This window comes from Penicillium alfredii (assembly GCF_028826965.1).
Source record: "Penicillium alfredii strain IBT 34128 chromosome Unknown utg000004l_segment0_segment0, whole genome shotgun sequence".
In the NCBI taxonomy this organism is placed as follows: domain Eukaryota; kingdom Fungi; phylum Ascomycota; class Eurotiomycetes; order Eurotiales; family Aspergillaceae; genus Penicillium; species Penicillium alfredii.
Genome location: NW_026622701.1, coordinates 2,575,169 through 2,588,588, shown reverse-complemented (window position 1 = coordinate 2,588,588; position 13,420 = coordinate 2,575,169). Strand labels below are relative to the sequence as shown.

The 13,420-nt window shown below is 53.7% G+C and overlaps 4 protein-coding genes across 4 annotated transcripts; 2 read left to right on the top strand and 2 right to left on the bottom strand.

Moving 5' to 3' along the window:
* Positions 1–621: 621 nt before the first annotated feature.
* On the top strand, positions 622–3,017 carry NUU61_002622 (Zn(II)2Cys6 transcription factor domain-containing protein; the record flags this gene model as incomplete). Its single annotated transcript, XM_056653204.1, has 2 exons — positions 622–2,851; positions 2,917–3,017. The coding sequence occupies 2 exons, from the start codon at positions 622–624 to the stop codon at positions 3,015–3,017; spliced, it is 2,331 nt and encodes a 776-aa protein (XP_056514271.1).
* A 3,405-nt stretch (positions 3,018–6,422) lies between these two features.
* On the top strand, positions 6,423–8,778 carry NUU61_002621 (putative RING and UBP finger domain protein; the record flags this gene model as incomplete). Its single annotated transcript, XM_056653203.1, has 2 exons — positions 6,423–7,475; positions 7,534–8,778. 2 exons carry the CDS (start codon positions 6,423–6,425, stop codon positions 8,776–8,778), a joined length of 2,298 nt encoding a protein of 765 aa, XP_056514270.1.
* A 1,063-nt stretch (positions 8,779–9,841) lies between these two features.
* Positions 9,842–10,936, bottom strand: NUU61_002620 (3-demethylubiquinone-9 3-methyltransferase; the record flags this gene model as incomplete). Its single annotated transcript, XM_056653202.1, has 1 exon — positions 9,842–10,936. The coding sequence occupies one exon, from the start codon at positions 10,934–10,936 to the stop codon at positions 9,842–9,844; it is 1,095 nt and encodes a 364-aa protein (XP_056514269.1).
* A 434-nt stretch (positions 10,937–11,370) lies between these two features.
* Positions 11,371–13,315, bottom strand: NUU61_002619 (putative C6 transcription factor (AmyR); the record flags this gene model as incomplete). Its single annotated transcript, XM_056653201.1, has 3 exons — positions 11,371–11,793; positions 11,859–12,309; positions 12,366–13,315. 3 exons carry the CDS (start codon positions 13,313–13,315, stop codon positions 11,371–11,373), a joined length of 1,824 nt encoding a protein of 607 aa, XP_056514268.1.
* Between the last annotated feature and the right edge of the window lie 105 nt (positions 13,316–13,420).

Genomic DNA, 13,420 nt, shown 5'->3' with positions numbered 1-13,420 from the left:
CGATATGATTGGATCTGATTACAGTATGGACAGGACTGTCCAGGCATCACATCATCCGATCGCGCTTATTGCCACGGCCTGTCTAGGCGATAACACTTTTTTTCTCTTTTTCGGCTCCACTGATCTCCCCGTCTTCCCGTATGTCTCGCCAGTTCCGTGGTTCTCAATATTGAGATTGTACCTTGGTATCTTGTGTCTTTACACTTGGATCTATGGGTATACTACTGCCTAAATGTAAACAAACAACATTAGATTAGACATAACTTGAACATCTCGGTCAGAACCTTGAACTACCTTGGACTCCTTGGATTCCTTGGATCCCTTGGACTCAGACTCACAAAATCCCAACAAAGAAAAAGCCGAGATGACCCGCTAAAGACATTCCTAGTAGTCGTTGGGAAAAAGCAAGAAAAAGAGCGTGGCACTAACAGTAACAGCACTAAACAGCCAGCCTCCACTCTCCACACGATCAACTCCCCTAGCGCCGGCTCACCGCTGCTTTGTCCCCCCCCACCGCCTCACAGTCTCCTCTTTCTCCATGGCCTGTGTGACTCTTCTCTGAAGAAGGCCCTTTCATCCAGGCCCTTTTGCCTTTTCCCTTCCCTTTCATCACGAAACGCAATGTCCAATGTCGATATATCAAGTGACGGCCTCATTGGCGTCGATTATGACTCCAGAGGCTATCTCCAGCCTCAAACATGGCCAGTGGCCGTAGACCAAGCCCCACGGTCTGAAGAAGGCCACGGTCTCTCGCCGTTGCAAACCAGCGGTCACACCCTGGAACAGTCGGTGGCCCAGGACCCGAACCTCATGGTCGACTGGCAATTCCAACCATTGCAACAGACTCAGCAACATCAGCATCTGTCTTATTCGCCTGAGGACCCCTCGTCAGCTCCTCAGTTCACCAACGCCAGCTATGGCATGCCTATCCAGTCGTCGCCCGTGGATCTCATGTCCGGGCCCCAGGGCCAGATGAGCGCCGGTCTGCTCGATGGTCCCTATCTGCCGCTGTCTGCGCCAGTCGACATGGTGCCCTTCACCTATCAGGACTTCCAGGCCGATCTGATGGCTTTCCCTCCCAGTGACCTGCCCGACGTGTCGCCCTATGGTGCCCCGCACCCGGTCCTGGAAAGCAGCTCGCCCACCGATACCTATCTGGAGGTCCGTTCCCTCACTAGCTCCAGCAGCGACAATGGCTGGAGCACTGTCGACCACCGTCGCTCGCTGGATTTCGGCTTCCCCGAACAAGGCGTCTTTGTCAACCCCACCCAGACGCTGCATGACCGGAGTCTCTCCGAGTCGTCCTACTCGACCTCCTATGGCAGTTTTGTGGATATCGCCAACCCCAGCAGTTCGCCCATCTCGGATACCAACCTGGACTTGCCCTATAACCACCACCCCGTCGGTCTGACAGGCACACCTCCCACAGCCAGCTCAATGCCGCGGCATGTGCCGGACGAGCACTCGTCCTCAGGGTCTCGCTCCCCGTCAGCCGTCAGCCCCAGTGCCATGGTGCGGCCGATCCCGGTTCCCCTCAAGAAGTCCACCTCGCCCACTCGCTCGTCTGGCTCTTCTCACGCATCTTCCGCATCACCTCCCAGCCGCAAACCCTCCCGTAAGAGCCCCATTGCCGCCAAAACCGCCGAGACCAAGGTTCGCAAGCAGTCTCAAGTCGGAAAGCCCGACTCCGAGAAGCGCGTCGGGAAACGCAAGGGTCCCCTCAAGCCCGACCAGCGGAAGCAAGCCAGCGAGATTCGAAAGCTGCGGGCATGTCTGCGCTGCAAGTTCCTCAAGAAGACTTGTGACAAGGGTGAGCCGTGTGGGGGATGCCAGCCGTCCCATGCTCGGCTATGGCAGGTGCCGTGTACCCGGATTGATATCAAGGAAATCGGGTACTTTATGAAGGATTGGAAAGCGGACTATGAGCGCCACATCTCGATGGGCTTCTCGGTGGGCAACATCAAGGGATTCTCGGACCAGGAGCGCACCCTCTTTATCACCCATGGGTACGGACAGGTCCTGCCCATCAACGCTCGTGAGGTCTACGTGCGTGACGAGCAATGCTTCAGCATTGACTGGGTCGAGAGCATGCACCGCGAGCCGACGCAGTACGATGTCGAGACAGCCAAGCTCTCCGCAGGCATGGAGGGCATCTCACACGCGACCCTGTCGGACTATCTGGACCGCCACATCGATGGCAACGGCACCTTTGAAAAGTTTGTCGATGACTACTTCGAGGGCACTCCCTTCCTGACCCAGATGCTCAAGACCGCCTTCCGATACTACTACCGCACCAAGCTGCCCGTTATTCGCAAAGCACTCAAGCTCATCATCGCTTACAATCTGACCCTGCATGTGACGATGGTGGAAGGGATTGGCGAGGAAGAAGGCTTCCTGGGCAAGATCAATAGCGCCAGCTCCAAATTCAGGGGCAAGACCATGGCCCCGGTGATGATCAACTTCCAGATCAAGTGCGCCATGGCGAGCATGTGGCGTGAGCTGCAGAAGGATGTGCTGGAGGAGCTCTCATCGCTCTACTCCAGCGTGTACAGCGGTGACAAGCTGAAGAACTGGCCGACTATCTTTATCTTGGCTTCGATTCTGTTGGCCGTGTGGGAGGAGATGCAGTTCGACTGCCACTACCGCACGCCAGACCAGTCTGCCGTGGAGAAGTTCTGTAATGACATGGAGACTACGCCCGTCGGTGTAATTGTTGGCCTATTCCAGGCTATCTCACAGAAGCTGCCTCCCTTCACCGAGTGGGACTCGCAGAAGCACCACCAGCTGCTGTACTCGAACCCCGATGTGTGCAACACCATGACCGAGGTCCGCCAGCATGTCGAACAACATGGTAGGTTCTATTACAACGACACTTTTGTTTCATGTTGTTCCCGTTCAAGGCTGACCATCTCACAGAGAGCTACCTGCGTGGCCGCACCAACTCCAAATTCAACCGTAACGACTTTGACTGTTTATCCAATAAATTTGTGTCTCGACTTGTGATTCGCGCGAACTAGAGACGATCCCACGATGCGCATGCGCATGCGCATGATGATGACGATGATACTTTCCACGGTCTATCACTTCCAGTGTTTTCTCACAGCGAGTGCCTCTTCCAGCAATTGAAATTCCTTCGTACGATCTGGATGAGAAAAATGCGAATGCATGGTCGTGACGATGCGCGAGCGCGTCTGTTCCGGTCCTTATGATTTCCAGGACGAGACTCCGAGCGATATCTCCCTTATGTCTGTGTCTATGTGTTTTGCGCGAGTGTTGTCTGCATGGTTCCTGTGGAACCGACTTTCTTTTATTTTTTTTTTCGTTACTCTTTACTGTTTTCCTTTTCCATATCTCTTGTGTGTTCGATCTGGTGTTTTATTTCTGAGCCGAGTTGTTTTCTATCTTGTTTTTTTGTGGTATATTCTTTTTCTCTTTCTCGCATAGTTTTACACCAGCGATGAACGAGGATCACGACTTATGACTGTGTACGGCCGAAGGTGTTGTTTTCTGTTTTGTTTGCAATGTTTTTCACTTGCGCCTCTTGAGACCCAGCCATATCCCGGGCAGAAGAATTTCAAAAAAAAAAAACCAAATCAACAACCGCCGAAACCAAACCAGAAAATCCCCCCAAAAAAGACACAGAAAGCCCAAAAAAAGATGACGAGCCTCAGAGCCGAAGACAGGTTGTTGTTTCCTGCACCGGTTGTCACATTCTCTGTGGTTGATCTTGAATGTTTTGGATCCGGAGCGCTGGAGGGAACCCGGCGTCGGACCAGGGAGGATTTGCCGATCTTTTTTTGTGATATACTTTCCGTCTTGACCGTGCATAGCCAATACCTCAATTGTTTTTCGACTTATGCGATGAGGTCTTTGGGAGAATATGGTAGCCCATCAGTAGACTGGCACAGATCGAGGCAGGGTGTACTCTTGTGCCTGAGGTACCAATTAGGCAGGTTTGCCCGAGTGCCGGATCTGGTGATCACCGGGTCACCTGATGAGTACAGGCCAAGTACGGGTACAAAGGGGCGCAGGGCGGCGGCCGTGTCCAGCCCCGTACAGGTACCTCGTTAGCGCGCTCCATCAAGGTCCACCCCCCTCTTTTTGCGATAAGCCGCTCACACGTCATCGTCTTGGAATGGGGAAGGCTGCAACCAGGCTCCCGAGATCATTATGGCCATCCATAGTTAATTTAGCAGGAACAGTGGCGGATGGATAATAATAGTACTTGAAAGGCACCGCCATATTCATTATAATTATTTTATTTTTCTGATTGGGTTGTCGGAGTTTTCAGTGGTGGCGTCAATGAAAGATAGGTAGAAGCCGGAAAGGCCAGGCACCTTGACTCATCCGGGTTTCTAGCAGTTTCCCATCGCCAGCCCATCTCGCGTCACTCTTCTGACTAAGACCCTTCGCCCCCTCATCCGTACTTAAACCTCATTTCCCCCTCTCTTCCTGCCACCGGCTTTTCTCTTTCCCCCTTCTTTGCGACTATCCGCAATTCCTTTCACCCTTCCCACTCTTCTAACCTGCCAACTCCATCAACTCCGAATCACTCTTCATCTCGCCATCATGCAGATCTTCGTCAAGACTCGTGAGTTTTATCTCCAGCCTGGATGAGCCTCCGAATCAGGAGTCTCCCATCTTTCTTTGACACCTGTTCCCCTTTCTGACTTTCTCCCTCAGTTACTGGCAAGACCATCACCCTCGAGGTCGAGTCCAGCGATACCATCGACAACGTCAAGTCGAAGATTCAGGACAAGGAGGGTATCCCGCCTGACCAGCAGCGCCTGATTTTCGCGGGTAAGCAGCTGGAGGACGGCCGTACTCTGTCCGACTACAACATCCAGAAGGAGTCTACCCTGCACCTGGTCCTGCGCCTGCGCGGTGGCATGCAGATCTGTACGTTTCCCAGCTATCCACCTCTATTATTTGGTTCATACTGACTTTTGCCACAGTCGTCAAGACTCTCACCGGCAAGACCATCACCCTCGAGGTTGAGTCCTCCGACACCATTGACAACGTCAAGTCGAAGATTCAGGACAAGGAGGGTATCCCGCCTGACCAGCAGCGTCTTATCTTCGCTGGTAAGCAGCTGGAGGATGGCCGTACTCTGTCCGACTACAACATCCAGAAGGAGTCTACCCTGCACCTGGTTCTTCGCCTGCGCGGTGGTATGCAGATCTTCGTCAAGACCCTCACTGGCAAGACGATCACTCTAGAGGTTGAGAGTTCCGACACGATCGACAACGTGAAGTCCAAGATCCAAGACAAGGAGGGGATTCCCCCTGACCAGCAGCGTCTCATCTTTGCTGGCAAGCAACTGGAGGATGGCCGCACCTTGTCCGACTACAACATCCAGAAGGAATCCACTCTGCACCTTGTCCTGCGTCTCCGTGGTGGTATGCAGATTTTTGTCAAGACCCTGACCGGCAAAACCATCACTCTGGAAGTGGAGAGCTCCGACACCATCGACAACGTCAAGTCGAAGATCCAAGATAAGGAGGGTATCCCCCCGGACCAGCAGCGTCTTATCTTCGCTGGTAAGCAGCTGGAGGATGGGCGCACGCTCTCTGACTACAACATTCAGAAGGAGAGCACGCTCCACCTGGTGCTCCGTCTGCGTGGCGGTCACTAAACTCCTGATCTGATTTACGATGCTTCTCTCGACTACGATGGGTTCTACATGACCTGCATGGCGTTTGGTCGGTTTCGAAGCCAAGGCTTCTCTTTTCTTTTTCAACACGGTTGACCTTGGGCATACTTCTCTTTCTTGCCACCGAATGTGGTATTCCATAGTTTTCTTATCTACGAATTGACTCAAGGCCCAGTTGCTAGTCATTTGCGTTCTTCCCTCGTAATTTGTAGTTGGCTTCTGTAGCCTCAATATTCGGGCATATCATGGGCTTCTGTGGTTACATCTAAACGCCACAACAGAATAGGCCCTCATATAAGCCGTTGACCCTCACTTCGCTCGGGTAGCTGTAGGAGGCATGATAGAGAGTAAGAGTTAAATACTATAGGCTTATTCTTTAAAGTTCTTTTTTTAGAGAATTTCTCTAATTGTTTCTCTAGATATTCTTTCTAATATTTTTGCTAGAGCGATTTGGGGGGTGCGCTTTCCAAAGAGAATACTCAGGGTTACTTAATAAATGAACGTCACGTATACACCAAGAAACTCAAAAATCAATATATCACGTAGTCTTTTTGTGGTACAACAAGCACGCTTTTACATCTCATATTATAAATGCCACCCTAGTTTTGCCTCTCGCCACCAACCGACTTCCTTTCTGGGAAGGCTACAACGGCTTAGCTAAGTACACTGCTTATCGCCTATCGGTGGGTCAACCGGGACACTTTTCGACACTTTTGGCTTTCATACCCTCCGGGCTTTTCTGGGGGAATAATGTGAGCCATCGCCCGGGATGCCCGCTTACTTCTATCATCTCAGCCTTGAACTCCTTCTCCGTCCATCTGACCACACGAGCGCCGCAAACTCCCTGTCTCTGGCCTTAGACTCCGCAAGGGAAGCTCTGCTGCCATTCCAGACGCCGATCCAATTTCGCTCCAGTCGTGCCCCGCCAGGAACGGGACGCGAACCGCATACTCCCACTCAGAGCTATATTCCTTCTGGCGCAGCAACCCATCTGTCGCAGCAGCAGCAGCAGCGCACGCGACACTCTTCTCATACCACCGTTCCCCACACCAACTATCCCACCCCCGCTCCCTCCGACACAGATTCCTCATCCTCCTCCCCATCCACTCGACCCTCAACTAGCTCTGGCACCATAGAGACCGACCACCGCTTCGACGCCATCTCCATCGAATGCATTGACATGGTCGCCCCGGACGCTGGACCCCCGAAACGCAACCCCAGATGCGGCAATGCGCCCGCTGCCGTCGAGGTAGATAACCTGGTCGCCGCGGGCATCGGCACAGATATCCTGGGTGGCCTGCGCACCAAGGGCCGCTATATCCCGCTCGACCAGAAAGTCGCCGACAGTATCTGGGGCATCGTGCATCTGTACCGCGATGCGGAGGAATCGCCTTACCTTGCCGGCAACGATGACGACTACCCCACGTACCTGAAGGGCTCTGCTGCGGCCGCTCGGCATCCGGGTGAGCAGCAGCAGCAGATTACTGCCCCGGCTGGTGGCGCGAGCAGCGGGCTGTCTCATGTGGGGAATAATAATACTTCTGGTCGTGCGGCGTACCCGTTTCCTGCCACTGTGGCATCGTCTGCTCATTCGGAGAATGCTGATTGCACGACGCTATGCATCCTCGCTGTGCCCTCGTATCTCTCTCCGTCGGACTTTTTGGGGTTTATGGGCGAGCGAACGATGGACGATGTTAGCCATTTCCGTATGATCAGGACTGCGCGCGCCAATCGGTATATGGTTTTGATGAAATTTCGGAGTGCGCGGAAGGCTCAAGACTGGCAGAAAGAGTGGAATGGTAAGGTGTTCAACAGTATGGAGGTAAGCTTTGAGAATTCCCGCACTCTTCGCTGTCTTCTTTTTTTACTGACTCGGCTAGCCTGAAACCTGCCATGTGGTGTTCGTCAAAACGGTTGAGATCCAGGTCGTTGACCCCGGATCTCCGTCTGCTTTGTCACCCGCTGAACTGGGTACTCTTCCTCCCTCCCAGAACCAGCCACCGGGGCCACGCCCATCGGTCTCGGGGACAGGACAGGCCACTCTGTCTATGAAACCTCTTGCGCCACCCACCCCCGCATTGATCGAGCTACCCACCTGTCCTGTCTGCCTTGAGCGCATGGACGAGACGACGGGGCTCTTGACGATTATTTGCCAACACGTTTTTCATTGCACATGTCTTCAAAAATGGAAAGGAAGCGGCTGTCCCGTGTGCCGGTACACGCAGGACGACTTCCGGAAAAGCAGCGCCGGCATCCAGCCTGAGGATGAACCTGCCGAGTGCAGCGTATGCCACTCAGAAGCAAATCTATGGGCATGCCTCATCTGCGGGAAAGTCGGCTGCGGTCGATATGACGGAGCGCACGCCTTCGAACACTGGAAAGAAACCACACACGCGTTCGCAATGGACCTGAACTCGCAACGAGTATGGGACTATGTCGGCGACGCCTACGTGCACCGCATCATCCAGAGCAAAACCGACGGCAAGCTCGTGGAACTCCCAGCCGCCGACCACAGCGCCCTCGACCCACCCGACTGGGCCGACGCCGTCCCGCGCGAGAAACTCGAGAACATGAGCGTTGAATACACCCACCTCCTCACCAACCAACTGGAAAGCCAGCGCGCCTATTTCGAAGAGATCGTTGAGCGCGCCGCCGACAAAGCATCTCAAGCCAGCGCCGCTGCCACCGCCGCCGAGGACGCCGCCAGCGCCGCCAGCTCGCAGCTCACAGATCTACAGTCCCAATACGACACTCTGACCACGGATACTGTTCCTGCGCTGGAGCGCCAACGAGACCGCGCCCAGAAGCGTGCCGACAAGTTCGAGTCGCTAGCGCGCCAGATGGAAAGGAACTGGAACGAGGAAAAGACCATGAACCAAAGCATGCTGGACCGGATTAAAACACTTACCGTTGAGGCTGATAAGCTCAATGCCGCGCATGCGGACTTGGTTGAGCAGAATCGCGACTTGACCTTTTTCATTAGCGGGTCGCAGCGTCTGCAGGGTCAAGGCGATGATGTTGTGCAGGGCACGCTCAGTGTGCCGCAGCCTCCTGCGGGTGGGAAGAAGAAGAATAACAACAAGAAGAAGAAAAAGAAGCCTGCGGAGAGTGAGAACCAGGACTAGATGGAGGGAAGGGGGGGTATGTCAACCTACGTTGGTAGAACCTTTTTGCATCTTTTACTGTTGGCATGAGTTGTTTTATGTTCATGGTGCTGGGATGGGCTCGGGCGTTGATTGGAGTTTAGCACTGGGGGTATCACTGTTCTTTGTTTTAAAATAGTTTATGAATTATGGACAGGAAAAAATCATCATGCATTCTATCCTCTCTTTCCCTTGCCATCTACAGTTTATCTCTCCAACAATCCAGTATATAGTCGTGCTTCCGAGATTGGCCCCAAGATATATGGCATTATCAAATGTGATGCCATAGCAGTTAGAAGTCGTTGAGAAATGCAATATAATCAACCCCTACATTCAACATGAGAAGGCACTTCAATGTTGTCTATTCAAATAACTATTTCAGTACAGTTTAATCAATCTACTTGCGGTAAAGAGCCTTGAGAACCACAGGCGAAGAGAAAAATTGCCGAAGATCAACCACAAACAGGTCCGGTCTCTCCAAAGACGAGAAATGTCCGCCTTTCTCGTGCTCTTGCCAGTACTGAATGTTGGCCGCCTGTGCAGCCTAGTCACAAGAACACTAGATGTAATCAGTCAAAACTCTCGCAAGACATTTAAGCCCTGACAAGGGTACTTAACGTGCAGCTGCTCTTTCGCATACATACTGAACCCCGTGGGAGTCGACACGTACGTTTCAAATGTCTTCTCTGCCTCGCACATGCCACGCCCAAGGGCTTCTCGATAGAAGCGCAAGCCAGGCGTGGCCCCCTGATCCAGTGCATCATCACCAGCGTAATGATATGTTGGTGTTGCTGTGTCGCTGGGTGCCTTGACTTGGACTTTTACTTCAGTTCCACTCGCTGAACAGTTCGTGGTGAATGCTTCAGGCTGGGTTACTGGGCTGGGCTTTGTGAGTGGAGTTTGGGGATGGCCAGATGCAGTTCTATAGGCTATGTGTGATGCTCAAATATCCAATGGTTTCTGATAGTAAATGCGGAATTTTATGCGCGTCTATGCTAATTAACCTAAAAAAGACAAAGTATGAGATATTGAGATATCCAGCTATTTATACAGGAGCATCGCCCTTCCTCACAGCCCAGAAATAATTCCCCCACTCCTCAGCCCCGGGCACCATCTTCCACCCCAAGCCAGGCACATACACGGCACCTACACACTTCCATTGCATACCCTCCAGGTCACTGGGACCACCGCGCCTTGTCGACGTATCCGCCGCACGCATCAGTCCCTCTTGCACCCAGCCATGCACCTCGGGCGGGTTCACAAACTTGTTCCACTCATGGGTCCCGCGCGGCACGACGCCGATGGGCCAGGGCGCCTCGGCGATGACCTGGTTCAAGACAAAGGAAGGGAAGGTGCGCGAGATGGTCGAGCCGATTAGCCAACCGCCTGGTTTGAGGGTGCGCAGACAGTTGGTTAGGAAGCCGAGGGGCGACGAGGTCGTGGGGTCGATGTGTTCGAGGACTTCGAAGAGGGTGACTATGTCGAATTGGGGTGAGGGTGAGGACGGAGATGAAGAAGAGGATTGTGGTGAAGGTGCGCCGGGTGTAGATGCAGACGTGGAAGATTGCGGTGCAATAACATCTTCCAGTGTTGTGTTCAGATACTGGAATCGGCCGCTGCGCAGGTGCGCATCGACCGCCGGGTCGGTTCGCGCGTGGTCGCGCGCGATCTGGATGAGTGTTGTGGAGGGGTCGACAGCGGTCATGGAGGCGGCGCGCGTTGCTGTCGGTGCGGAAGCAGAGGAGTCGAGGGGAATGGTGCGCGCGAGTGATTCGGCGAAGATGCCGCCGCCGCAGCCAACGTCTAGGTAGTGGAGGTCTGCCGGATTGGTGGAGTTGGAATCAGAGCTGGGAGGCGCAGGCGAGCCGTCTGCGAGACAGGAGGCGATGAATTCATGCCGGAGTGGGTTCATCAGATGCAAAATGCGCGAGGGGCCCATTGGGTCCCACCAGGAGCTGGCGAGCGCGGAGAAGTGGGAGAGTTCATCGGCGGAAACGGAGGATGTGGAGTGGGTGCGGGTGCTTGAGGTGCTGGTTGTCATTGAAGGTCGAGGTCGGCATAATGAGGATCGAGTTGCTGCGACTATTGGCGCAGAGCGACGTGCCCGCAGAGGCAGGGACCGAAGTCGCAGGGAGGCCATTTCGGAGCCAGGAAGAGATCGGGGTGAGCAATGAAGCCTCAGAGCAGAATTGGCCTGCTGGGACGTTGTTGTAACGGACTTCTCGAAATTGGTCTCTGTAACTTTCCTAGTCAGCAAAGCTAATGAATTTAAAAAAATGTCAAGGCAATTCCTACCACACTTGGACCATGGCGGAAGTTCAAAAGATGAAGCTAGAATCTCCGATGCCGAGACAAACACGCCAAGCCCGTTTGATCTCGCAGCTACCGCATCCTCAAGATCGATCGTCAACTGCACATCTATTTGCTCGAATTTGTTTGAATTGGCACTTGATTGAAGTACCCAAGGAAATGCCCTCGATGCATCTTCGATCTCCAATGCCATGTACAAAAATCAGGTCTATATAAACTCCGGGTGGTATCATAACACAAAAACAACATCGAAACACTGACTGCTCATTTCAGCAGACAGGCTTGAAACCCCATGCCTGGCGAACTTTCTGGCGCAGCGGGCAAATGAGGTCCTCGAGCCCTTTCTTGATCAATGGGAATATCCATGTCATCAGGGCCGGCAGCCGACAAAGGCCACTGATGCTCGCCAGACCACGAGGCCAGGTAGTCAAGCTCGGCAGCCCCCAGAGTCGGAAGGAAATTGCCTATTGTGATAGTGCAGTCCAATCCTAGAACAGTTTTACAGCGCTCCAGTAATGACGGAAACAGGTAGGAGGGCGAGCCGCGGATTTGAGAGAGGGTTTGCAGGATTCCCCAGAGTAGCTCGTGAGGGTCGATAGCCGACTCGGCCAGTCGGTGGACTGATTTCGACCCCAGGGACCGTGTCACATCGGCGACGGAGGTGCCCATGTCAAACAGCTTTTGTTCCTGTGGTTCAAGAATACCACGGTCAGCATGTGAGTCTGGCGCTCGGCCGCTGGGCAATCACTTACCATACCAATGCCGTGCGCATCGACCGCCCCTTGGGATGCGGCTCCGATGACGCTCATTACGGCTTTGCCAACCAGCACTGGTAGATGGAAGGGAAGGACTGCGTCGTCGCGCGAGCCGGGTTGTGTGGCATGGTTCATCGATAACTTCCACATCATCGCCTGCAGCCACTGTTGCGTGATCAAGATATCAACTTGCTGAATCTCAAGGACCCCGTCTAGTGAAATTGTTTTGCACAGACTCGATTGGATGGCGGATGTGGGTGGTCGCTCCAGGATCCCATCGCCGCCGCCGGCTGAGACCCAGTCATAGAGGTTGACAGTCAGTTGCTCGAATATGTTGATCAGGTTGATGAAGCCGTAGGCTAGAATAGGATCTTCGGAGCAAAGCACATGCGGCTTGTGGATGGAGCTGCGGAGCATGACTGGCTTGGATTGTTGGAGCGCATATCCTCTGCGGCGATGATTAGGGGACTATGGTGGGAAAGTACCAGATGATGGGATACTCACCTTTCTGTAATAAACAACAGCCAGAACACGCGCCGCCTCTCCTCCGCTTCTTCCGCACCGTATCTCGCATATGTGGATTCGCGATGGAGGCCCAGGGTAAACACCATCGAGGTAGCCTGACACAAGTAAAACCACGCATGGTCCTGCTTGTCAAGATTCCCATAGGCAGCGAAAAGAAAGAAGGAAGTCAAAAGAGTTTCGAGGCTCAGATCCTCCACCACATCGCATTCGCGCTGCGCCCGCACAGCTTCTGATAGTAGCTCTTCTCCTGACATCGCCGAATGAGCGCTGCCCAATTTCTGCAGTCGGATCGGGTCCGGAACTGGCGTCGCTCCATCTAGCTTCAATTGAATATGCGTGGCCGCACACAGAGATGCCAGAAAGGCATATCGTCGCGCCGATAGCCGCCCGGGCTGATGGCTGTCCAATCGCAGCTGCTCACTGCGCACGACAGGCATAATCGGGAATAGGTACTTGAGGTAGACATTGACGTGCGCTAGTAGAATCTGAGGCGAGAGACGCCGCGCATGTGGCAGGGCATATCCATTGGTCGATTCCACGGTTGAATCGGTTGAGTCTGGCGACGAGACCAGATCCGGCGGCAATTGCGAGAATGTTTCCGACAAGTCGGGCGTCGAGTATTGCGGGTCGGGCACGGTGAAAGCCGGTGAGGTGGGTGAGCTGATCCGGCATGCGGGTGGATCGGTGATGTCTTTGTCGGGATGGACCTGCTCGGGGACTGCATCACGCCGAGACAGCGGATGGATGGGAGCCAGGGGATAGAGAGTGCGGAACTTGGGACCTTTTCGGCGCAATACGTCGCTATAGGAGCAGGAGAGTAGCAGATGTTGGCATTTGTCGCAGGGCAGCTCGCGCGAGCATTTGATCTTTCGTCGGCGACAGTTGTCGCACGCCTGTTTCGATGGTTTAGGGGGTGAGGCAAGGTCCATGATGAAATTGAGGGCTAAATTGACACGAGAGGGCGCATGTTAGAAAGATATGGGTTCAATTGTCGTGGACAAGATAGACAGTCCAGGGCAAGTTTCAAGGAAAAG